This window comes from Sinocyclocheilus anshuiensis, unplaced genomic scaffold (genome assembly GCF_001515605.1).
Source record: "Sinocyclocheilus anshuiensis isolate Anshui unplaced genomic scaffold, SAMN03320099.WGS_v1.1 scaffold1980, whole genome shotgun sequence".
Taxonomy (NCBI): domain Eukaryota; kingdom Metazoa; phylum Chordata; class Actinopteri; order Cypriniformes; family Cyprinidae; genus Sinocyclocheilus; species Sinocyclocheilus anshuiensis.
Genome location: NW_015557235.1, coordinates 369,344 through 393,750, shown reverse-complemented (window position 1 = coordinate 393,750; position 24,407 = coordinate 369,344). Strand labels below are relative to the sequence as shown.

Sequence of the window (24,407 nt, the reverse complement as noted above, 5' to 3'; positions counted from 1 at the left end):
ATCAGATGTGCTAAAACATTAGTCACATTTAAATGCAGACTCAAAACTCATCTGTTTAGCTGTGCATTTATTGATTGCACTATATCTTATGTATAATAATTTTCTATATAAATAAACTTGCCTTGCCTGGCCTTGCCTCTAACTACAAGTACTTAATTTATGGAATATGGTTACCTAATCCAGATTACATGAAATCAGTTACTACCAGCACTGTCAATAATATGCATTTAGTAATCAGACACTGTTTACTTTCTAAATGTGTCTTATTGTGAATTTCCTCTTAATGCCAACTAATTTCTATATAGTAATAGTGATACTTGCCTTAGCAAACAGAATTAAATTATTCATCTGTGCTCATCCTGACAGAATTATCTACAGAGTCCAGAGCTTGTAACCGTTTCAAAACCGTTTGAGGAAGCCCAGCTTTCCCTCTTTTTCTCTCCGTTGCTTCTCCCTCCCTTTTCCAATCCTTCCCTCCCATCTCTCTCTCTCTAGAGCCAGTACAGCAACTCGATGACGCAGCAGTGACAGAGGCCTGAGGAACGATTGCTGGGATGAGAGAATAACAGAGAGGCGCTGCTTTGGCCGGCCTTGACACTCAATCACACACACACACACACACACAAAGGCACAGAGGAAGTTCTGCTGAGAGAGAGCAGCTGATCTGGCCCTGAAGGAGAAACTTTGCTGCAGAGTCTCTATCCTTCGCTGTCCTCTTAACCATGGCAGAACTAACTGATCTCACCCCGGGCCAGACTGTTTATTTCTACAGCTGCTCAAATATGGAAGAGGAGGAGGAATAGATCAGGTATATATATCAGCCCCGCTCACTCAAAACTCTTTTCGCTCTCTTATTCACTCTACTAACACACAGAGAGATTGTGAGCTGTTGTCCATTAATGCTGACTAAAAAGATGTGCTAAAACTGTTCCACTGTGGGACTAGCGAGACGATCGAGTGGCCATGAGCGAAATGAGTGTGTTTGTGTGTGTGTAAGCTTGTTGTTGAGTATATACTGTGGGAATCCATCCAGAGACACACTGATTGAGTGCGTTTCTCTTGATTACGTTCCAATAAAGGTGGGCCTTACTGTAATAGTGACATAATAACATTGTAAACAGCATAAAACTAAATGTTACCTGCACTATAATCTAGGTATTTATATAACTGTGGACTTTTAAATGGTCACAACATGAAATATTTTAAAATAGTCAAAAAATCATGCATAACTACAAATTGCAGGACTGGATCACGTACTGAGTTTTCTGCATGATGACCACCAGGGGGCACGTCAATGTAGTTCCTCACACAGACGCACATTTAATCGCCCGACAGGGACCAGAGGAAAGACGATCTCGATTATGAGGAGCGGTATGAACAAATGTCAGGTTGGTAAAGGGATTTTAATCTTACTGCGTTATTTAAAGAGCTCTTAGTCACTTGATAGCAGGAAATGTAAAACTAGCCTGCCTTAATTTTTTTGCTCCAGCAAGACGACAATATTATTGTGGTTATATGTATGTGATATTCATGTTTGATTTTCATTTGTTTGTCTTTGGTGTATTCACATTTGAGCTGAATAGCTCACTGCTAGAATTTGGTTTCATGAGCGGGAAAGTTTCCATCTATAATTCATTATGAAACATAGCGGCCCACATATTGACCTAGGCCTCATCTTGATCGTCAGAGCGATTTATCATAGTGTTCAGTTTGTTTTCTTTCACTTTTATATGTTATAAGGCCATGTTGGCCTTGAGTGGAAGATTCATGCTATGAGCAGGCCTCTGAAGTGTTAGCTTCTTTGATGCTTTCAGGGCCACAGCCCACATATTATTGAGTGACAAAGAACAATAGTACTTCAGCCATGCAGCACATGTCCGCTAACGGTTCACTGCATTGTTGATATGATTCAGTGATGACTGTGCTGTGGCTGGTATGGCAGAACTCCTTACACCCCGAGGTTATTTAGAAGCAGTATGTCGCACTGCAGAAAAATTCACTGCAACCATTTTTTCAGTTGCTACAACATAATAGTCTTCAACTTTCGTTTTTATTAGGAGTTCAGGCAATACTAGCAGGAAGTGCCCTAAACTGAAATAGAAATGTTATCTATAATCTACTCAGCCTCTCGTGTAGATATTCTTAGAATATACTAGTAAAAATGTGCTGTCACTCCAGGGAAGAAATACTGCCAGCTTTGATAAAGAAAACAACATCCTTTATTTTGTAAGTTTATTTAAAAAAAACATATATTAAAATATATAATACACATATACATTTTTAAAATGTATACACAAAACAATAAATAAGTACGCAAAGATAAAGTAATATCACAAAAATATAAAAACTGAATATAGCAGCAGCAGTATTTTATTACTGTATTTATTATCATGCTATTAATAGTGAATAATATATGGCTTATTCATAAACTCTTCGTAAAGTCTGTAAAAAAATATATGTTAATATCAAGGAATTTTCTGTTTATTGATTTTTCACAGGTGTTTTACCAGTATTTTTAATTATCTTGTGGTTTATAGTTAAAAGGAATTTCTACAGCAATGCAACTGAAATATTCCCAGACAGAAACGTAGTAAGGACATCAGTAAAACAGTCCATGTGACATCAGTGGCTCAACTTCTGTTTTGCGAAGCTACGAGAATACTTTTTGAGCGCAAAGAAATCAAAAATAACAATTTATTTAACAATTCTTCCGCCATTTTGGAGACTAACCAAGAGCGTAATCGACGTAATCAGCGTTGTTTACGTTCGGGGGAGAAAGCGCACGCATGAACGTAATCTGCGTAATCAGCGTTGTTTATGCTTAGGGGAAAGCGTGCGTATGCATTGTGATACTCTCTAAAATGGCGGAAGACGTAACTCGGGGGAGAAGAATAGTTGAATAAATTATATTATTTTTGTTTTCTTTGCGCTCAAAAAGTATTCTCGTAGCTTGTTGAGCCACTGATAAGCTGAGCTAAGTTGAGCCACTGATGTCACATGGACTGTTTTACCGATGTCCTTACTACGTTTCTGGACCTGGGAACATTACAGTTGCGTTGCTGTCTATGCAGGGTCTGAGAGCTCTCACATTTCATCAAAAATATCTTAATATGTGTTGCGAAGATGAACGAAGATCTTACGGGTTTGGAACGACATGAGGGTGAGTAATTAATGACAGAATTTTCATTTTTGGGTGAACTATCCCTTTAAGCTTTCTGACCCTGCATAGACAGCAACTGAACTGACATGTTCAAGGCTAAGAAAGTCAGGACATCGTTAAAATAGTCAACTGGACATCAGGGGTTCAATCGTAATGCGGCGTGGTACTCTCGTGAGCATGCGACGACTGACAAGGAAGAGAAGAAATTCTTGAATGAAGTTGTTATTTTTGTCTTCTTTGTGCACAAAAAAGTATTACATGAAATACAAATAAGGGTTTTTATATTTCAGGGGTCCCACTCTGTTTGATCAGTACATTTCCTTGACTTTTACCTGAACTTTCCGAGTTTTTTTTTTCTTTTAATTTTATAGTACTTGCAGTTAGTATATTTATATAACTAGATAATATAGATTACCATTTATATTACTCGTATATAAATACATTTACATTTATATATTTACTAGTACATAAGTATCCAGTATAACAAAAAAGATCTTTGGAATGTGGGTTTAATGGATGATTTGGCTTTGTATTCCTTTGAGAACCAGGAATTGTCACATTGGAACCAGCTATTAGCATTTTCTGCCCAATGAGCTACACGGGCCATTGCCGTCACTGCTATTTTAACGCAGACAATATTGTGCAAAATATAGATTCTCTATAGATAAGCTGATTAAATTGCACGACTTGTCCAGGCCTGAAAATCACAATTGTCTTTAATTCCCGGTTTCTAACAATGGTGGGCACATTGATATCATGCATTAAATTTAAAACGTAACCGAGCAATTTATTCAAAAGATTAATTAATTTGATATTCCTAGATATGCATATGGAAACTGAGAGGTTGTGGGCTGGATAGCTCAGTGATCAATCTAGTCTTTGGTTCTTATTTCACCATCAGTTGTTCACTTATAAAACAACCTGGGAGCTGAACTCAGGCCAGACCACTAGTGAATGCAGCCTTTGTTAAAGCAGCTTGTCTTCATGACACCCAGGTAATCAGCACTCAGCCGTTTCCAGAAATAACTGCTGGTATCTTGGGCATTAGGTTCACATGCTGCACCACAAGCTGACGGAGGCGGCCTTCTGCAAGCTTTAAAGAGACACTTCGCCGACTTTAAAAGCAGGCCTGGTACATCAGATCAAGAGCATATTGGATGGAAAACGAAATAAATATAGTCTAAATATGGTGAAATACACCCTTCTTATTGATGCTATCCACTTTGTGTTCTCATTTAAATGTGGAAATAGATTTAAGATATAGAGAAAAATTAAAACAAAGAAAACTCTTTCAAGTACGCAAATCAAGTAATTGTGTTACTCTGATCATGTGATTCTTTGTACAGAAGGTCAAATTTGATTGCTTCCATTGAAGCACAAAAGGCGTTTGGGCTGTTCTCAAATCATGCTGGAGAACATGATCATCAGGTTTTGTTCAGCTCACACTTGTTATGCTGATAATGTAATTTATAATGAAAATGCTGCATTAAATTACAAAAAGAATGCAAATAAGATTTTTCACCAGTGGTCTTAGATCTCAGATTACAAGGAACTTATTTCCATACAGTGTCCATTATAATTGGATTTTAATGAGATTCATTAAAGTTCAAGTAGTATGTATAATCTCCTGTGCCGTCTTGGATGCTGACGCTAGAGCTGTGGGTGCAGCATCATGCAAAATAAATAGTTTTCAGTTACCAGTGCCATTGTGGAAATGCCATATTGGCAGTCAGATGACGATGACGCAAATGTGGAAAAGTTTTTTAGGCTACTGATATGACTGCAGTCATCTCATATAAATCATATATTTTAGTACAATTGATGTTATGAGTAGGCCTAAACTTTTTTTAGTGAGAAAAAATATTAATATTATTACTTTTAGTAATAATATTAAATTTTGTAATATTAGTATGATTAAAATATGCTAGAAAACAGAAGCTTTAGAGAAAAAAAAAACACTTAAAAAAATTACTATAGGTATTCACATGATTTATGGACAGTATTTATTTGCAGTCTTCACTGAATAAAGATATACCCAGTTTGGGCCATGACTAATATAATAACCCATGCAGATGGAATGTGAAACAGCGCCTCCCATTCCCTCCCACCTATCTCCTCCCTCTCTCGTGCTCTGGAGAACAGCCGCATCCCTTTGCATCAATCAGCATCCATGTTGAAGGTGAACCTACTGTCCTCCATCACCTTTCCACTTCCTCCTGATCTCTCGTTCTCTCTTCGATGCTTATGCGTTCTCACTCTCCGTCAGCGTCTGTATCTCAGTTCAATGTCTTATCCTCTTAACCTTTCGCTAAAACCACTTTCTAGCTGTCCGCCATGTTGTCTTCCCCACGTCTTCCTGTCCTTGTCTTAAATCAACCATTTCTGCTTGCTCATGCACTCTCTCATCCTCTCTTTCTCCTCGGCTGCTCGCCCTCCTTCTGTTTGATATCATACATGTGCAATGGAGAAGCAGACTGTGCAGTCTCTCTCGTTCTTGCTCTCGCTCTCTCTTTCTCTCACACCCACCCACCCACCACTACAAAGATGCACACATAAAGATGTCGCTGCAGCGGTAACGGTGCAGCTTAGCCATACCAGCAAATGTGCATAAACACATACTGGACCAGAGAAAAGCATGTTTCATTAGGTGGGGCAGACGAAGGGGCAGAAGAAGAAGACGAGCATGTGTGCGACTGTGCATTTAAATTCATAAGCTTTTTTAGGAGGAGTGAGGGGGGGCTCATCTGAAATAGCACCACCCGTACCGCCATTATTTATTCTACGTGATGGAAAATGTCAAAAGCTGCCTCGCGCCAGGTGCCGTTTTTGTTTTGACACCAGTGGTTGCGTTGCTGCATCCACCTCGCACGGCATGCAAGCGCTTCTCACGTGTTAGCACGCTGATCCGTTTTCCCCACGAGCTCTTGTTCCGGCTAACCTTTTGCAGTGGTTAATGAAGTTGCAGTGCATGCTAGCACACCGCATCTCTTTTCTGCTGCTAATAATGCACAGACAGCAGCAGAGCTGCCCTGCCCGACTATTTATAAACTCCACAGTGGGCAAAAAGACCCTTGTGGCCACCTAGCGAGCGTACGGAAGGAACGAGACCTATAGCGGACTGATGCCCCCTGCCACCTTTGGACTGGGTGTCTCACACAGAGAGGGCACTGGGACTAGGGTGAACCGAAAAGAGAGCGAGTGTGTGTGAGAGAGAGAGAACAAGCCGGATAGACTTATAGTAGAGACTGAGATCGCAGCAGAGAGCAGCAAGTGACGAGTTGAATCTAAAAAAAAAAAAAAAAGCTGTAATACTTTCGCCTGCAAACGAAACATCTCTTTCCAGCCATCAGTGGATCGCAGGAACAAGGAAGGCGTGAGCGATGTTTTCCGCTCTCCGTCCACTGAAGCGCTTTCTCTGATTAACTGAAATAAAGGTACGTTCAGCATGCTTTTCCCTCCAGTTTCAAACAGACAGTCGAGCCCGTTTTTTTCAGGGCAGCGCATCAAAACTCATGTGGCGTTATCTGTGAAAATGAAAGCTAATGTTTCGTTCTTTGTCTGACTGGAAATTTCATACTCGTAGGCAAATGTTTCTCTCATTTTGTACTTAATAGTTTGAGGGAAGGCAGGGGATTTTTATTTTTCCGCCATTTCGCTCATCTGGTATGGTAAGTCAATGTTGAGGGTGTGGCAGGTAGATAAAACCACAGACAACAAATGCCATTTCACGCCTATATAAAATGCCTTACGGCATTAAACGAAAGCTTCGACAACTGAAAATAACAAATAGCACATTTAAAATGTTTTTCTTTTTTCACGTAAAAGGGCCTTTCAACTTAAATTAGCATTGCCATCCAGCTCTGTGATTTTGACTGCGTACTAGTCTACTAAACACACACACCAATACAGATAACAGTGATCCCCAGCGATTATCCACAGCTTCTGCTAAATGCTATTAGGGCTTTCCAACATGGCGCTGTAAAAACGATCCGTTTTTCTCTAGACGGAAAACACAACTGTCTGCTCAGTCGCCATTCATACAAATCCCAATAAGTGCTGCGCCACAGCATGTTGCCATGACAACGGAGGCCTGTCAGACAGGGAGCAGACGGATGTTTTCCCAGCGATTAAGAGAGGTCTGCCTCTCCCGTTTAGCGCAATCATACACAAACAGTACAGATTAAAACAGATCTTCGGCAGCATCATACAAACAAATCTGGCACGCTGTTACATCCAGACTGTTTCAACTGGGTTGTTTAATGGTCTGTAAAGGTACAGGCTGAACAATAATGCTGTGTCATGATGTTTTTGATCAGCAGAGGCAGATATGTGTTAGATGTCTTCTTTGCAGTTTGGTTGTTTCCTTTCTCGTTATGAGCAATGCATAATGCATCAGGGCGACCACAGAACAGCCAGAGGAAATGTTCTTCTAAACTAGTTTATCTGTTCAGAAACTGAGCGCTGAGCAGACAAGGCTTTGCTTGTCAGTCATTTTAATATTAATAATTAATAATGTTCTCAGAATTTAGACTCTAAAATCTATAATCGCAAGTACGAACAAGATCAACCTCTACGGTCTAATAGAACATTACAGGCGGCCATTTTACTTTGTTCCAAGATGCTTTTTGTCGTGGTTTCAAAATGGCCACTCTGTTGAAAGAAAACAACCTCTCAACAGACACGCAACCTCTACCTTATCGCCTGACTCGCATACATTACTGTAAAAACAAAACGTCTGCACATTGCAGAGCGTTTATGCTAAATACATACTTGAACACGGTCAATTTACTGCAAATGCTCCACAATAACAAAGTGTAACTTTCTACAAATTATTGATTCCCTTTGGACCATCCATTGGATTGATGCAAGGTTAAAATGACCAACATCTGAGCATGCGTCTAAAAAGCAGTTGTGCATATTTGGCAATTAAAAAGGTTGTTCGACACCTACATTTTTTATTTTATGAGCCACAAAATGCCTAAAAATGACATTGCAGTGACTCATTTGAATAATAATGTGGACATTCCATGACCATCGCACAGAAAAAGGGGCATCGTACAGAAAAAGAGCAAGACAGAAGAGAGACAAAGGAAAAAAAACAATCAATATTAAAAACTGCATTTGCTTTGAGAATTTTGCTGCCCTCCATGTAGTATGTTATATTTTGATGGTGCATTAGCCATGAGCGCTGCTGCAGCTGACATATATCCACTTTGCAGCAGTAGGTCAGTCAACTGGAAATAGATATTGAGAAGCAGAAATGGGTCAGCTTGCTAGGATAGATATTCAAAAGCTTTTGTGTTCCTCTACCACCAGGAAGATTTAGAATCTGAACCTTTGTTCATTTCCTCATTGTGCTACTATGTAGATTAGTCAGCTAAAGAGTCAAACAAGTTTCATGCACTTGGTCACTGACAGAAGACAAATTTGAAAGGACAATAAAAAAATCAACTCTGCATATGCTATACAAATACTGTCAATAAAAGACGGTATCTGTTTTATTATGTCTTGTTTTTGCTTAACCGTGTCCTTTATTTTGAAGATCTTGAGTCTTTTGTCTCTGCCAAATGTTTCCCTCTCATGACCTAATTGTGTTCAGCTGTGTTTTGCTCCCTCATTAGTTCTTGTTTGTACTGTATATAGCTCCAGTGTCTGCCTGGTCTGTTGTTGCCTTGGAGTGCACCTGGTAAGATCTCAGAGTAAGGAAATCATAATTACTGCATGGCATGTATTTAAGTCTGCTGTTGTTAGAAATAAAATATAGATATAGCCATAAATAAATAAATAAAATAGTTGTTACAGGTATTTTTCATTTCAAAATGATAGAGCTTTGTGTAGAAAACAAATGTATTAAATATCTTTATAAGTTATACTAAATAATCATAATAATTTTAAAAAACCTTGATATTTTCCTGACAGCCTAAATCCAGGAAATAACTTGAAATAATGATGTATCAGGTCATGTTGTTATTGTTTTTGGATTTATTTTTTCTGTATTCTTTGTTTAAAAGGGATTCTTCAGCCCAAAATAAAGTCTGTCATCATTTACTCACCCTCACGTTGTTCCAAATTTCTGTGGAACATAAAAGAAGATATTTTGAGAAATGCCTCTGTTTTTTGCCCATAAAGTCAATGGGCTCCAATGTTGTTTGCTCCATCATTATTCAATGTTCAGTAGACAAAAAAAAGTCATACACTTGCAACAAGTTTGGGTGAGCAAATGAGTGGAGCACCATTTTTGAGTGGAGTATCAGGAAGAGTAATTTGTTCAGGAACATACAGATGCTTGAAGGTGAAATAACACTGAAAATGAATGGCAATAGAAGCCTTAAGGATCTAGACTGCCAGAAGGCAAAAGTCTTCTCATTGCAGCAGTCAGAGCCATGTTAAGCCTAACGCAACCTAACCAGTTTAACTTATTAATATTAATTTGGTCACAATCTATGAAGGTTAAGCAACGTCAGCATGAACTTTAATATTCATGAGTTAGACCAGGTCAACATCGCTCAAACAAGAAAACCATACCAAAGAAACATTGCTAACAGAAGCACAGCAGACTCACCAATGACAAACATGCTGAAGCTCGTCTAGTCAGGAACACATCAGCAAAGTAAATCCAGCTGGTAAATACATCATCTCTTGAATAGCTATTTTTATGGTTGACCATTTCTGTAGCTCAAACAGTTGAGCATGGTGCAAGTGACACCAAAGAAATGTGTTTCATTCCTAGGGACAGCATTAACTAATGAAATTAGACCTTGAATCCAGTGTATGCCGCTTTGGATTAAAGAGTCCATCAAATGCATACATATTAATCTAGATGCATAACTTAGATGCATAAAATAACCTACATCAGTTTCATTTAGTGCTACTGCTTCCATTTGTTCCCTTTCCCTACTGGGTTACAGCCCATGTTGACCATTTGTATAATGCAGCCCTGGCATTAATTATGCCTTGATTTTGAGTTTGAGCAATATATTTTACTCAGTGGAAGTGCTGGTAGAGGACAGCACCTTCCCAGCCATGGATTCTTGCTCACTTTCTCTAGTAGACAATGGGGATCATAGTGTGTCTTTCACATGCCTTCATGCGAAGAGCAATGATGAACAACAAGTCATCATTCCAAACACAAGTCATTATTCAGTGAACCATGTTGCCCTAAAAATAAATACCAAATCGAGATAAAAGTGCATAGGTCTGTGGCAAAAACTATTTGAGGCACTTTGCAGGTCCTAAGTAGTGTGCTGGTAGATCAGAATTATTATTATAATATTTTTTGCTTACATTGTTTAAAACGCATCACCAATTGAGATCTTGCCATCATCTTGGCTTATTTATAGGATATTGACCAAGCAGCTTTTAATGCGAGTTGAAGAAGATTTTAATATGCCATAGAAACAGGATATAGAAGGGTGGGGAAGATTCAGTAAAAAAGGAAGTCTACTAGTTGCTATAAAATTGTTTTGTCCAATTCTTGAGCTATACCACGGTTCACAATTTTTAATGGTACTCAGAAAATAGCCATTTTACCTGACAGATCTGAATTAACTGATGTTCTGATATATTACACTATGTTCTGATATATTACACACTTGTATGTCTCTGTGACATACAAAAAAAAAACGGACTGTCAGAATATTGTCATATTCTTTGATTAGTCAAAAATACTCAAATACACTTTCTGCCTGTCAATCCTTTCATGTGTTTCTGTCTCAGATTGCAGTGGTCTTAATGGTATAGTGGTTTATTTGCAGGGCAGGATTTTGAAAAGAGCTGGTCTGTCTAATTCAGTGACTAAGACTGGTGGACATTCCAGGACCAACATATAAAGCATTCTTAAATATGGATTTTCTGAGTCACTCCACAGGATTTAGTGATTAAAAAGTCGAAAATGTTTAGACATGCAATAAGGTTAACCCCTAAGGGGGAGGGTCAAATGTCAAAGTCATCAATCAAAAAAAATGACATAACGTGGATCATAATAACTACTCATGCATGTTCAACCAATATAAATTCATGACTGGTTATTTCTGACAACAGACCCCAGTCAGACAATACCTACCTCATATTTTTATCCAAATATAATTTGGATAATAAACCATTTTTCAGTCGTATTCATTTTGATGTATTTCTGTGTATCACATGTAATGGACTAAACTATTCTAATGCTGCCAGGTGAGCCATCTCCCACAGCCCAGGTGCTAGCTCCTCAAGCAGACAAAATGAGCATTCTCAATGAATCATCATGTATGGAACATCACACCCTTGCTCAGTCTGGACTATCTTTGATGACTTTGCCAGGTATAGCAAAGGATGAAATTGGTTGATGACAGTGTTATCTGACTAATACGTCTATTTTTAGCCTGTATTTATATTTAAAATTTTGGTGTAGAAAACATTTTGTTTGAAGGACTGTATTTATGCATATTGTTGCTTTCCTTTAAGTGCTTTTCTTTGTTTCTCTGTGCAGTTGTTTCTTTGTTTTATGCTCTTCTTTGTGCATGTATCTATGTGTGCTTACCTTGTACAAAGTATGCTTCTGTAATCTTGAGAGCAAAAATAAATAAACGAGAGCTTTTAAGGGAGCTCAGATCAAGGTAGTAAGATGAGGAGAAGACATGAGGGTAGTATGAAGACTGTCATGTTAGTACGCAAACATCCTCAGTAATAAATCTCTACTGGCTTCATCTTTACCTCATTTCCTTGCATCACAACAACATCAAATGTAAGATGAAATATCTTTGCACTATGCACCATAACATTATCAATATTTGTGTATAACAATTGAATATATTACAGTTTGGTTGTTGATGTTATGAGCTAACCACATCTGCTAAACTCTGTATATTATACTAACTACACTGGCTTCATTTGATTACTGCTTTATAGACATGCCATGATGGTGAAACAAGCGGCTTAAGAGTCGAGTCATGCTGCCATCTAGTGGTTTGATATGATTAGATTAGAGTCATCTAATAATTAAACTTTTCTTTTCATTCTGTGGTTTAAAATGTCTCCTACTGTCCTTTTATTAATAGTTAAATGTCATGTTGTGGTCAAATATGTATTTGTTTAACATGGTTAAATTCTTTCCCCCTAAATGATTTACTCACCCTAATGTTGTTCCAAACCTTTATGCATTTCATGGTAACACTTTATTTTAAGGTGTCTTTGTTACACAGGTTACATGTACTTACTATTATAATAACAATTAATTATGGATAATTACATGCACGTAACCCTAAACCTAACCTTATAGTTAATTAATATTACTCGGTACTTAAAGGCATAATTACACTGTAACAATGACACCTTAAAATAAAGTGTAACCCATTTAATTCTTCTGTGGACCACAATGAAGTTTCTTCTTTTGTGCTCTGCAGAAGGAAAATAGAAGGAATACAGGGTTAGAACAACACATCGTGAGGTTGGGAAATTAATTTTAATTTTTCGGTGAACTATACCTTTAAGTAATCATCATCCATGAACAGTGTCTTGTTATTGAATGTTATTGACCAGTGACTAAGTATACTGAATACCTTAGTACATTCTCAGTAAAACACAAGTATCTGTGATTTATTTATTTTTTTACCCAGATTAAAATATAGTTTTTTTTTTGTTTTTTTTTACCTGTTTGTTTCTCCTCTGCAGATGACTGTGGTCAACCCCAGCACTCTTGGTCTGGTGGACAGTTCCCACCCCCAAGCTGTCCTCAGTCATCTTAGTGAACAACGTTCACGAGGCCTATTCTGTGATGTAATAATCGTCATAGAGGATGTCAAATTCCGGGCTCACCGCAACATACTGGCTGCCTCAAGTGGATATTTTCGTAATGCATTCAAAATGCCTGAGGTCTACACATCCAGCCAGGTGCTGGAGCTAACAGACCTGAAATCTGAAGTCTTTGCTAGCATCCTGAACTTCATCTACAATGCCAGAGTGGAGTCAAGTAGTACAGAGGACAGCAGGTCTTTGGTGGCAGCTGGAAAGCGTTTAGGAATTCCCTTTCTGGAGAAATTGCTAGACTCTGAAAGGAAGAGCTCTGGTCTCTTGCAAGGCCAAGCCTCTGCAGGCTGCGGAAGATCAAACAGTCAGTTAAAGTTGGCAGACACATGCACACTGAAAAAAGAAACCCTCAAGCCTGAGGAGTTAGACTGCTCTAAAGGTCCAAGGATCACCAATGCTTTCTCCATTACTGAGGTTGAGGCAGTAAACAACCCATTTACTACACTGGATCACCGTAACAAAGTTACTGAGGGACTTGAGGAAGGGCATCTCCCGTCTAGCTCCCAAGATACAAGCATATCACCCACAGAGAGTGAGCCTGCCAATGCCCTAACTGAGCACTCATATGCAGTGAGCCAGGGGCAAGAATCTAAAGAGGTTAACCAGGAGAATGATAACAGAACCACCATGTCTGTCGTGCCTCCAGCTAAGACTTTGGTTACCCATAGACTTGGACCTATAAAGAAGCGTCGTATACATGGTAACGGTATTCCGCCTCTCTCAAGTGAGCCATTTGCAACTGTGCCCACTCTTACAGGCACATCTGCAGTGGAAAATTCTACTGTTGCTCCATTATCTTCCTCCCAGCTGTCCTCAGATGCAGCACCAGAGATACATTCCAGCCTCGATCTGTTGCCACCACTTGACATTACACCCTCTCAGGATGCAGAGCCACCTTGCCTCAGTCCTCAGAATACACCCAATGTCTCCACCTTCAGCTGCCAGCAATGCCCCGAGACCTTTAGCGACTCAGCGCTTCTCACCATTCACATGCAAATACACAAGAGATTTGTCAGTCATTTGTTTTGCAAGTACTGCCGTAAAAAGTTCATGCATCTGAAAAGATTGCGCAATCACGAGCAGGTTTGTGTGAAATCTCTAAAAGGCCCATCTGAGTTAGAGACAAATAATAAAGATTCTTTGAGAGTCCCAGTCTCTAACGGTACATCTAATGCAAATACCACACAACACTCTTTACCTCCACCAGATCTCCATATCCCTTTAAATTTAGAACCCACATTGACTAGTCCCCTTGAGATGTCTCAGGATAAAGTTAATGGGACCTTAAAAACAAATAGCACTTCAAGGACTTATAAATGTTCTGTATGCAAACGGGCTTATGTGACCCTTTCTAGCCTAAAAAGACATGAGAATGTGCACTCATGGCATAGAGCCTATCCTTGCCACTACTGCAACAAAGTTTTTGCTCTGGCTGAATACCGCACCAAGCATGAGATCTGGCATACCGGGGAACGCCGGTACCAGTGCATTTTCTGCTTGGAGACCTTCTTGACTTATTACATCCTCAAGAACCACCAGAAGACCTTTCATGGCATTGATCCACAGCTGGCTGTCAATAAAAAATCAGCAAATGGTGGATTCAAGAGTAGTGTCTACCCCATAAAGCTTTACAGGCTTCTCCCAATGAAGTTTAGAAAGAAACGTTACAAGTCATACAGTCAGACATACTCTGAAGGGATCGAGGGCAATGATGAGTCCTACAGTGCACCTCTGGGCAGCTGTTCCCCCAACACTCTTTTTGACAGCACAGTACCGACAACTAATTCAGATGTTGTTAGTGGTCAGTCCTTATTTTCAATGCCGGTGACATTCATGGCCACTCCAAAAATTATGGCATCAGAAACGCCTCGCATCAGCTTTGACAAACCGTGTGACCAAAACGTAGGATTTCCTGTGCCATCTGAGACAGACCAACCCCTGAAACACCTCTCTACTGATTTCAGGAAAAAGTCTGGATTTGATGGAAAAGGGTCACCGCTCTTCAGCTACAGATTTACAGACTCTTCAAAAGCAATACAGAAAAACACAGGGTCCTCTCTGATTACGCATGAAAGTGACAGAGATTCTCCAACAGAGAAAAACGCAGAAAACAGCACAGACATTCTTCCATTCCTCAACATACCATCTGTATGCTCCTTCGAAGGGTTGAGCAAGCTGAGTGAACTGTCAGCAGCAGCACAAACCATTGAGGACATGGCTAATCAGTTGCTGCAAGCGAGACCTGGGAGCATAACAGCAGATCAACCGTCTAGTGGAAAGACAGAAACGTACATTGCTAAGCCTGCATGTCCAGGCCCATCAGTTGGCAACCAAGTCCTTCCCCTCTGCCAAATAACAGTGAAAATTGGCAACGAGGCAATTGTTCGACGAAAAATAAAAGGCTCAAAGCTATTTCCAAAGAAGAGGAAAAGGAAAAGCTGGAGACAAGAGGGCATAGGTCAAAGAAGCCCTACAGAGGAGAGTATTGGAAGTCCAAGTTTGAGGGTGAGGGCAGAACTCACAACCTCAGTTACAGAAAATGAAACATGTGATGGCCCAAATTATCCTGAAACCGACAAACTATGGCGTCCCTATTACACATATAGACCTAAAAAGAAGAGTAAGAAACTGAAAGAAAAACGAACAAGGATGAAACATCTGAGATGCTACACTAGGCCCTTGTCACCTGAAGCCAATGAAGACTTCAGAGAAACACTGTTCTGTCCAGATGAGAGGATCTCAGCAGACAACTATGGGGTCAGGAGGGAGCCAAGGCATAGCAGCCAAAAGGAAGCTTTTCCCTGCCACAGCTGTGAGAGTTCTTTCTTTAGCCAGACCTCCCTCAGCATGCACATCATCAGCTGCCATCAGCCACACTGCAGAATATGTGGTAAACAATGTCCCCCTGAAGACACATCCAGCACAGCTGGGCCCACTGGAGAGGATAGTGGTGACTTTATCTGCAAGAGCTGCACCGAGGATGGCTCCTGTTTCAGCTCAGATGTGACGTCTCCTAGCCTGAGTATGGAAAAGCGTTATAGATGTTCTTACTGCCCACAGCGATTCCTTTACCTTGCCACCAAGAAAAGTCATGAGAAAAAACATCTAGAAAAGTCAGGTGAAGGACACAATTGCAGGTATTGCTCAAAGGTATGTAAATCAGCAGTGCTGTTGAGTGTGCACGAGAGCAAGCACTTCAAGGCAGAAGATGGAGAAGATCCAAACATGACATGTAAAATAACCAGTTCACTTTCTACAGGTAAAGAGCGCAAAGGACAGATCAAACCCGAGCCTTGGGAAAGCATGTATACCAGCTCAGAGATAAAGCCAAAGATAGGGGAACCCATGGACATAGAAACTGAGGGGAGTTATACTACAATCGACAGTGTCTTCAAGAAAACATCTTTGTCATTTCCTTATGCAGCAGATAGGTCTTTTAGTCCCCTTTCCCCAGAAATAAAGAGGAAGTCGTCCAAGAAAAAAAGCATTTTGGAACGTTCTAAAGGATTTGGATTTGAGGGGCACAGACAGGACTCTGTGATATGGGGACAACAGGATTGACCTCGCAACACAGGTACAACCAAGTAAAGTGCTGACCAATCTGCCAGCCAAGAATGCCTGTAACCAAAGGAACTTCCCAACAGCCTACAGTTGCTCAAGTCAGAACAGCATTTCTGCAAAGAGGAACCTTGTTTTCACACCCACGACAGGAAGGAAATGCATCTCCTGCTGATGTCACATAGAATAATGACATAAGTGACAGGGCAGGCCTTACAACGTTTGAAAAATAGAGAAAAAACGCACATGAAAGTATGAGGAGGTTGGCATAGTGACTTTGCATTCAAGAGAACTTGTGAGATGTAAATATAGAGTATTTTTGGTCGTTCACATGAAATACTATTGGTAGTTTTCCATGTTTTTCTAAGAGAAAATAAGTGGTTTTATTTTTATACGTTTTTATTTGTCTAAGTCAAGTGGATCTTCCCTATTCCATTGCTCATTGTGTTGTACTCTATGCATCAAGTAAAGTGAACGACTAGCAGCACCTTACAGTAAAGATAACTGTGAGTGATTGTACTTTTATTTTAACATAACACTATTACCACCATTTCAATCTGTTTGTTGCACAAAAATGCATTATACTGATAAATGCTAAAAATGATTTTCCAGAATATACCAAATGTTTTACCTTTCATTTATAAAATTACATAATTTTGTGAAATACAACAAATCATGAAATAAAAAAATACAGTAACATAAATAACACATAATACGAGTCATGTTATTAAGTATATCACAGTATTTTATTAAAATTGTTGTAATATAGTACAATGTAATAATGTTAACCACAGTTATGGACTTATTCAATATGGACATATTAAATTTAACACAAATGAAAACAAGGCTGAAAAGATCAACGGACAGTCCATAGGATGTATTCACAGACCATATTTAAAATGACATGTTTACATATTACAAATAGGTAATTTTTTTTAAGTGTGACACAGTTGCCTTGTTTTCATTTGTGGCACATTGAAAACTGCTTCTACAATTGACTTAAGGTTTATTGCAATGTTGGCTGGGTTTCCTCAATATCAAATGCCAGTTTTCTACAATTGGAACACAAGTATATTTCATCACATTCAAATTTTTAAATATCATATTAGAATCCATAAATTATACAATTTAAAAAATATGAAACATTAGAGAGAGAGCCAGAAAGAGAATGAGTGAAACAGAGCCCAGAGCTCCTCTTCCTCCTGAAATTGCAGACTTGTAAGAGGGAACTCTGTTTATTCATTCAGATTGTCTCTCTCACTATCTCTTTGGGCCTCCATGCTGACCCATCTGAGAAGCTCATTCCAGTTTCTCTGTCGGTCCTCCACACAATGCCGCATTCACAGTGTCCTGTCTGGGCCCACGTGACACCAGTGCCAGATGTTTTGAACTCTCCACCACCGTCAACTCCATGGAGATATGCTGGTAGCAGGTTTGTGCCCGACACCGAAAGCCTATCAGTATATCTGTGAAGGTTTTCATTCATTCCAGGTCATCAGGGAATGTCTGGTACTTCATTCATCTGTACCTGAACTTTGTTTTACATTTTTCAAAAACTCCACCAGACAGCCTATCAGCTACTTATCTGTTTTGCATGCCTAATCCATCAGAAAACATCTGCCAGTCTACTCAAATATTAGGCGAGTGAACATTCAAGTTGAGATTGTAATACAAAGACAATATGTTACAAAGGAGTAATTTTATATTAAACACAATGCTGTGACATTTGAAGTCTACAAATTTGACAAGTTTACAAAAGCAAAGGTGCAACACTTCATAAATTTTAATTTTATTCCATAATTTTAATCTGACACAGATCATATATACAGTATAATGCCCTAACAAATATACTAATAAAGAAGCTCTGCACTGGTAATATACATAAGATTCCTGCTCAACAGAAAGGTTTTTCAGAGCAAAAACTAATCTTAGAGACATTGCTGATAACCATCATCCACTGGACCAATCTTTAGAGACACTTGACAGCATGGGCTAAGAAATCAGAGTACAATGACATAAAATTTGTAATTTGTTAAATACCAATGGAATGGATGATTTTCTCCGGTTTGGAATGTGGAAGTAAACTATAGCAGGGTAATCCTCATGAGACCATAGCAAAATTATGATGTTCCAATTTTGTTCATACATTTCTACAACTTTCCAAAAATAAAAACACAAACAAACAGAAGAATTATGGAAGTCAGAAGAGAGGAAGATGTCAAATTTCCAGCTGCAGTGTTGCAGTAGTGTTGACAATATTGCAATTTAATACTAGGCTAATATAGCACAAGATATTTGTTATAAATGCGCTTATTATTATTATTATTGCTATTAAATGATGAAAATATATTTTAAAAAGTTGATTTCGGATGTTACTTGTTCTGAAAATGCATTTTCACAGTTTAAAAAGGGTATATAGTCAGATTTTTGGCAATACTATAGTATTATGATTATTATTATCACATTATACAGTAATTTAGTTATACTGGCTCATAAAAGTAAAATAAATAAATAAACTGAATGTTTTAAAAATATATAACACACAGACCATGGATGGTGCATACACTTGGCAAAGTTTTACTATTAACGTGTTTTTTCAATATTTCAGTATTCAATATTCAATGTTTTTTTTTTTTCCAGGTGATAGGCTACTGTGTGGGGCAGCATTAAATTTTAAAATGGCTTTAAAAGGACAGACAAAGTTTAAATAATTTAAATACAAACCACTAGCTAACAGATTTGTACTGATTTCCAAACTATCCACGAAGACTGTTTCAAAACCTGGTGAGCAGTGTAACTTGACAAGGCTAAAATGCTCTTCAGGCAGTCAGCTCACTAGGTTTTAAAACACAAGTCACCGGGTTTCTTTCGAGGGGCCCCGTTCATCTGCTCTGTCGCTCGTCCTCCACTAGGGCTTCCGTTTGTTTTGACTACATGATGTAGCCTGTGTGAGTTGATTCACACAAATCCCGGTCTGGCGTCGCGACCAATCGCGCTGAGCCGGTGACGCTTCGGAGGGCCGTCCGTCCGTGCGCCTGCATTCATAAACGGATGTGATAAGTGTTGAATGTACTGTACAGAGACGAAACTTGGACCATGGCGGAAGAAGACGACACGAAAATCCGGATTTTGCAGAGCCTCCGAGGAAAAATATGTAAGTGCGACACGCTGCTTGGATAGCGAGTTAGATGTGTGTGTGTGGAAGAGTGTGTTTAGATGGCTTTGGGAGAGAAAGAAAAGGATCAGCACGGGGGAAAGAGGGGCGCGGTAGGAGCAACACACACACACACACACACTCAGCGCTACTGGATGGGGCTGTGAGAAAGCAGCGCTGTTTGCCACATTTTGCGAACAGTTTGGATAAGTAGTTAACTTCATTTAGGATATTTTACGTTTAAATCGTCTTTATATCACCAGTGACAGATATAGCTCAGGCTTTTGCCCATTATCTGTGAGTTAGCAGTGGTGCTAACGTGCTCAATACCCTGGTTCCGTCTCACAGCCGTCGTATTTATTCACCTTTAAGTTAGTACAAGAGTGAAATATTGTTCTTTATTTACCCGTTTTAACCAAACCCGTCTTCATGCCACTGGAGTTGGCGGATGGTTGATTCATTCTTACCCGGACTGAGGGTGTGATATAGACGGTGGGATCCTCGCCGAAATTTGACAAATTCTGAGCTGGACGGAAGTTGTTGCTTCGTTTTAAGTAAACGAACATTGCCACAGATAATTATCATATTTGTCTTTGTTTTTTAAACGATTTTTAAAAGCGTAATATAGTATATTCGGTATTATATAAACGGTAACGCAATAGCGGTAACGTTAAAGTATAGATTTCAAATTACTTGGTACGTACCGTAGATTAAATATCATATATATTACAATTTGTACAATGACACTTTGGCCACTTGGTATTAGCAGCTAAATTACTGTCATTTAATAAATATATATTTTTTAAAATGACAGAGAGCTTCTTAACTCTTTTTTAACACTCTTTGCAGAACAACCGACATTAAATTTATTATGACTTACAGTCATTTAGAGTTAACTATGGTATAGTTTCTGTTAGGGTATTTTATATATTTACACTGTAAAAATCAAACATGGAGTTATTCCTTCCTACTCAATCTGACCCTTATTAGGATTTATTTTTATAACCCAGTATAGCCAGGTTGCTTATATAAATTGCAAGAGTTTTTGCCTATTTGTACCAAGGAATCACAACAAAGTACCATAGAACTACAATGATGATTGGACATGATACCATATTACTATATTATTTTGGGCATGCTACCACAATGATAACTAGTTATTGTTTAAGGATCATTTAAGTTGCAATGTACCTGTGTATCATCGCCATTCTTCATATTTCACAGTACATTGTAAAAATGTTTTGTCAAGTAACCTAAACATGTTCTTCATGTAAAAACATTTGAATTACATTTTTAACTAAAGACAATTGCATGTTCTGTGATATTACTGTTGGATACAATTAGTATAAATTGTACATTTGATACATGGAACATTTTTTTGTAAAGGATATGACATGACGGCTGATATTGACACTATCGGGGCAAATGGAAGATTGCTGTGCGTCTGAAATATAATTTTGGCATGTCAGGTGTTTTGAATGGACTGAGATGATTTAAATTTAAACTCAGTTTTTTTGGGAGATATTTTCTTAACACTGTCAAAATGATTGGTGCTTATGTTTTTACTGTCTTTTTACTGTCTCCCACCCCTCACCCACCAAAATACAAAAAAATCAAAAACAACAAGAAAATTGAACCGAAACTTTCTGTGTTGCAAGTGACTTCGTGGTAAATCATCGCTCTCTGGAAAGCTCACTGGAAGCCTCATAGCCACATGATATTCCATAATTCATGTGAAGTGGAGTAGGTCTTCATTTTACGAGAGTATAGAAAGAAAAAATAATGTAATGAAAAAAGATGTCCTGTGTTACAAGTACAAAATCTGTTGTATTTTCAGCAAACCTAAAAATAAATAAATAAAAAAACCCAGATATAGTATCTCTGATACCTGAAAACATGTCATAAAATCTCTATTGAGATCTATCTCCGTTTTAAGTCTTATGTACCTTTATGTCCATTTTTTACAACTGTGTGTGCATGCGTATGATTGTGTGAAAGTCATTGCTTTTATCTTTCCACCTGGATGAGGGGTAGGCTTTTCTGATTACAGTAACAGCTCTGTAACATGCGTTTGCTACTGTACTAAAACAGCTGTCTGCACTGGGGATGTGGGGGCATTCAGAGACAGGGAGTTTTTGGAAGTCAGTGTGTAATTTGGACTTTTAGGGTATTTGGATGACTTGAAAGTCCCAACCTCAGGCCAATTCCAATAACGTGTATAGTAAAGCGATAATACTAATAAACAATGTGAGTGAATAACTTACTGTTATGTGAATTCGATGTAGTTTGGAGTGACAGTATATTTATAAAATCATAACATTTTGTTTCATATGATCTGACAGAATTACACTCTCAGAAAATAAAAGGTACAAAAGGGGTGGTACTTTTCAAAAGGTACACTTTTGTACCTATTAGGTACCAATATGTACACTTCAGTTACTAATATGTTCCCAATATGGACTCTTTATGTACAAACCTTTATTTCTAAGAGTGTTGAATAATTAGTTACACTAACTGAATGTAAAACAGTTATGTGATGTTTAGTGAATTAAAAAAGTTACACATGCCTTCAGGAAGAATTGGGAAAGTCCTTAGGAAATTACAAAGTACTGTTAAATAATTCCTCTCTTCTTTGTAAATGCTTAGGGAAGAAACCAGGTACTGTTTACTTTTACAGTATTTGACCTGACTTTCATGTAATTGTAAGTTTTTTTTAGTAAACAAAAAAAAAACTAAAAAAAGAGGTTATATGTCTGGTTGTTAAACATGCCTGAGCCTTCCTGAAGAACTGTTTTTTTTAAAATTGCACTTAACTAAAGTCTTCGATCAAACTACTTCCTACTCAGTCCTTTGCTTGCCCTTGCCCAAACAATGAGGTTCAGGGCAAATCAGGGTGACACAAACTGAATGACACACTGTAAACGGAGACATGTCCCATCCCATGACATCAATCATGTGCTATCAAATCAAATTGTCCAAAACTCTCAAAGGGGACAGCGTGACTGACGTGACACTGAACAATTGATCAGTCAGTCTGTGGGTTCTGCATTAACACACTTGTCTAAATACATGGTGTGGTTGGCTCTCGTCGGCAGCCATTTTTATGAAAGGATAAAGGCATTTTGTATTTGTTTACTAGTGTTTTGTAGTTGGTTGACAACAACAGTTATATGTAATAATGGCTACTGCCCATTGGTCCGTAAGGTGAATGAATACAGCTCAAAGGCTTTTTCATTCACAAAAGCACACCAAGGTTTCAGAATGACTGTTATGAGTACGTAGGTCACTGTGTGCAGTGCGTCACACTGCAGTGATGTCTTTGTCCATGTAAGTGTCCTAATCGGGACGTATGTCAACACCATGCATAACCACAAATTGGGTTACGGCCTCGACAAACACAATTAAACCATTCTGTGCATGCAGCACTTATGATGCTATTGATTTAATTCCTGCAATAATATTCACCTGCTAAAGTAATTAAATCCCTTATATCTTAAAAAAGTTAATTCAGATTTGGGCCCAAAGTATGCCAGGAGGAAATGATCGGAAGGTAACACTTTAGATTAGGGAACACTATTCATTCATTTTTATATGGTGAAATGTAATTATTCTGACTGTTCGAGTTTTATTAACATTCATTGGTTCATTATTAACTCCACTGGCCTTCTATAGCAGCATACATTTAGATCATGATGAACACCGTCAAAGCCACACATACAGCACCTTAATACCGTGTTAAAAATGTGGTTTCTAGGTATTTGTATGAAAAACAGTAGTTTAAATACATTTTGTATAAATGCACAAATGCTACAGCTTAATCACACACACACACACACACACACACAAACTAATTATATTCCATTACACCTTTAATACATTAAATACATGTCTGCATTAATAATATTATACAATTCCCTAATTCAGATAGGTTATTTTTCTTTAATATCAGGCAGCTTTAAAAGGGAATGTCATGACAATACAGATGCTAAACATGCTAAAACCACTCAGAAGACCTATCAGCATGCTAAAATAGTCTCAGAACACCATAAACATGCTAAAAACTATTCTGAACACCTGAACAGCATGCTGAAAACTATTCTGAACAGCAATATGTTTAAAATTCTCTAAAAGTACCTTTGCATTGGTACACTTTTTTTTGTGAGACGTTGAGCCATGAATCTTTCCATTGGAAAGTGTAGTGTACTAATTGGTACCCTCATGGACTAAAATACTTCTTTGCTCACTCTGAGTCTGATGTTATCTTTTTCTTTTTTTTTTCCCCTCTTTTTGCACACAAACGGCCACATTTACATGTGGTCACCAGCACCGGCTATCAGCAGGTGTGCGTGCACATATACAAGCAGCAGGAGGAAATGTTTGCATGTTGTGATGGGTTGGAGAACTGTGAAGAATTCAGTAGTATACTAATAACAGCCGACAAAGAGGAACTAAGGGCTGGCTCTATGAGGACCATCTTACAACACACTCTTACGACTTTATAATGGCCACATTGTTCCGGTGTCAACCAATTCTGATGCCCTTATTAGAACATTTCAGTCCTAGACAAACATGGTAGTCTATTATATTTAAACCACTATACAACCGTTTCTTTTCCTGTAGTGGGTATGAAATCAGTTTCGGCGTTTTGTGGGTTTTAGTTCATGTTTGTTAGCAGTGTTGGGGGTAACGCATTACAAGTAATGCAAGTTACTTAATCAGAATACTTTTTTCAAGTAACTAGTAAAGTAA

General features: G+C 38.4%; 2 protein-coding genes across 2 annotated transcripts in view; both read left to right on the top strand.

The window, feature by feature from the left end:
• Nucleotides 1-553: 553 nt before the first annotated feature.
• LOC107679022 (zinc finger and BTB domain-containing protein 38-like) lies at nt 554-17,155 on the top strand. Its single transcript, XM_016474434.1, is given in 4 exon segments — nt 554-808; nt 1,243-1,327; nt 1,330-1,388; nt 12,812-17,155. Coding segments are annotated over 3 exon segments (3,813 nt in total). The 5' UTR covers nt 554-808; nt 1,243-1,269; the 3' UTR covers nt 16,508-17,155.
• Nucleotides 17,156-19,476: 2,321 nt separating this feature from the next.
• LOC107679023 (ras GTPase-activating protein 2-like) overlaps nt 19,477-24,407 on the top strand; it is a 47,972-nt gene continuing 43,041 nt past the window's right edge. The window contains 1 exon segment of the mRNA XM_016474436.1: nt 19,477-19,658. Within this exon segment, the coding sequence (XP_016329922.1) occupies nt 19,601-19,658 (58 nt within the window). The 5' untranslated portion in view covers nt 19,477-19,600.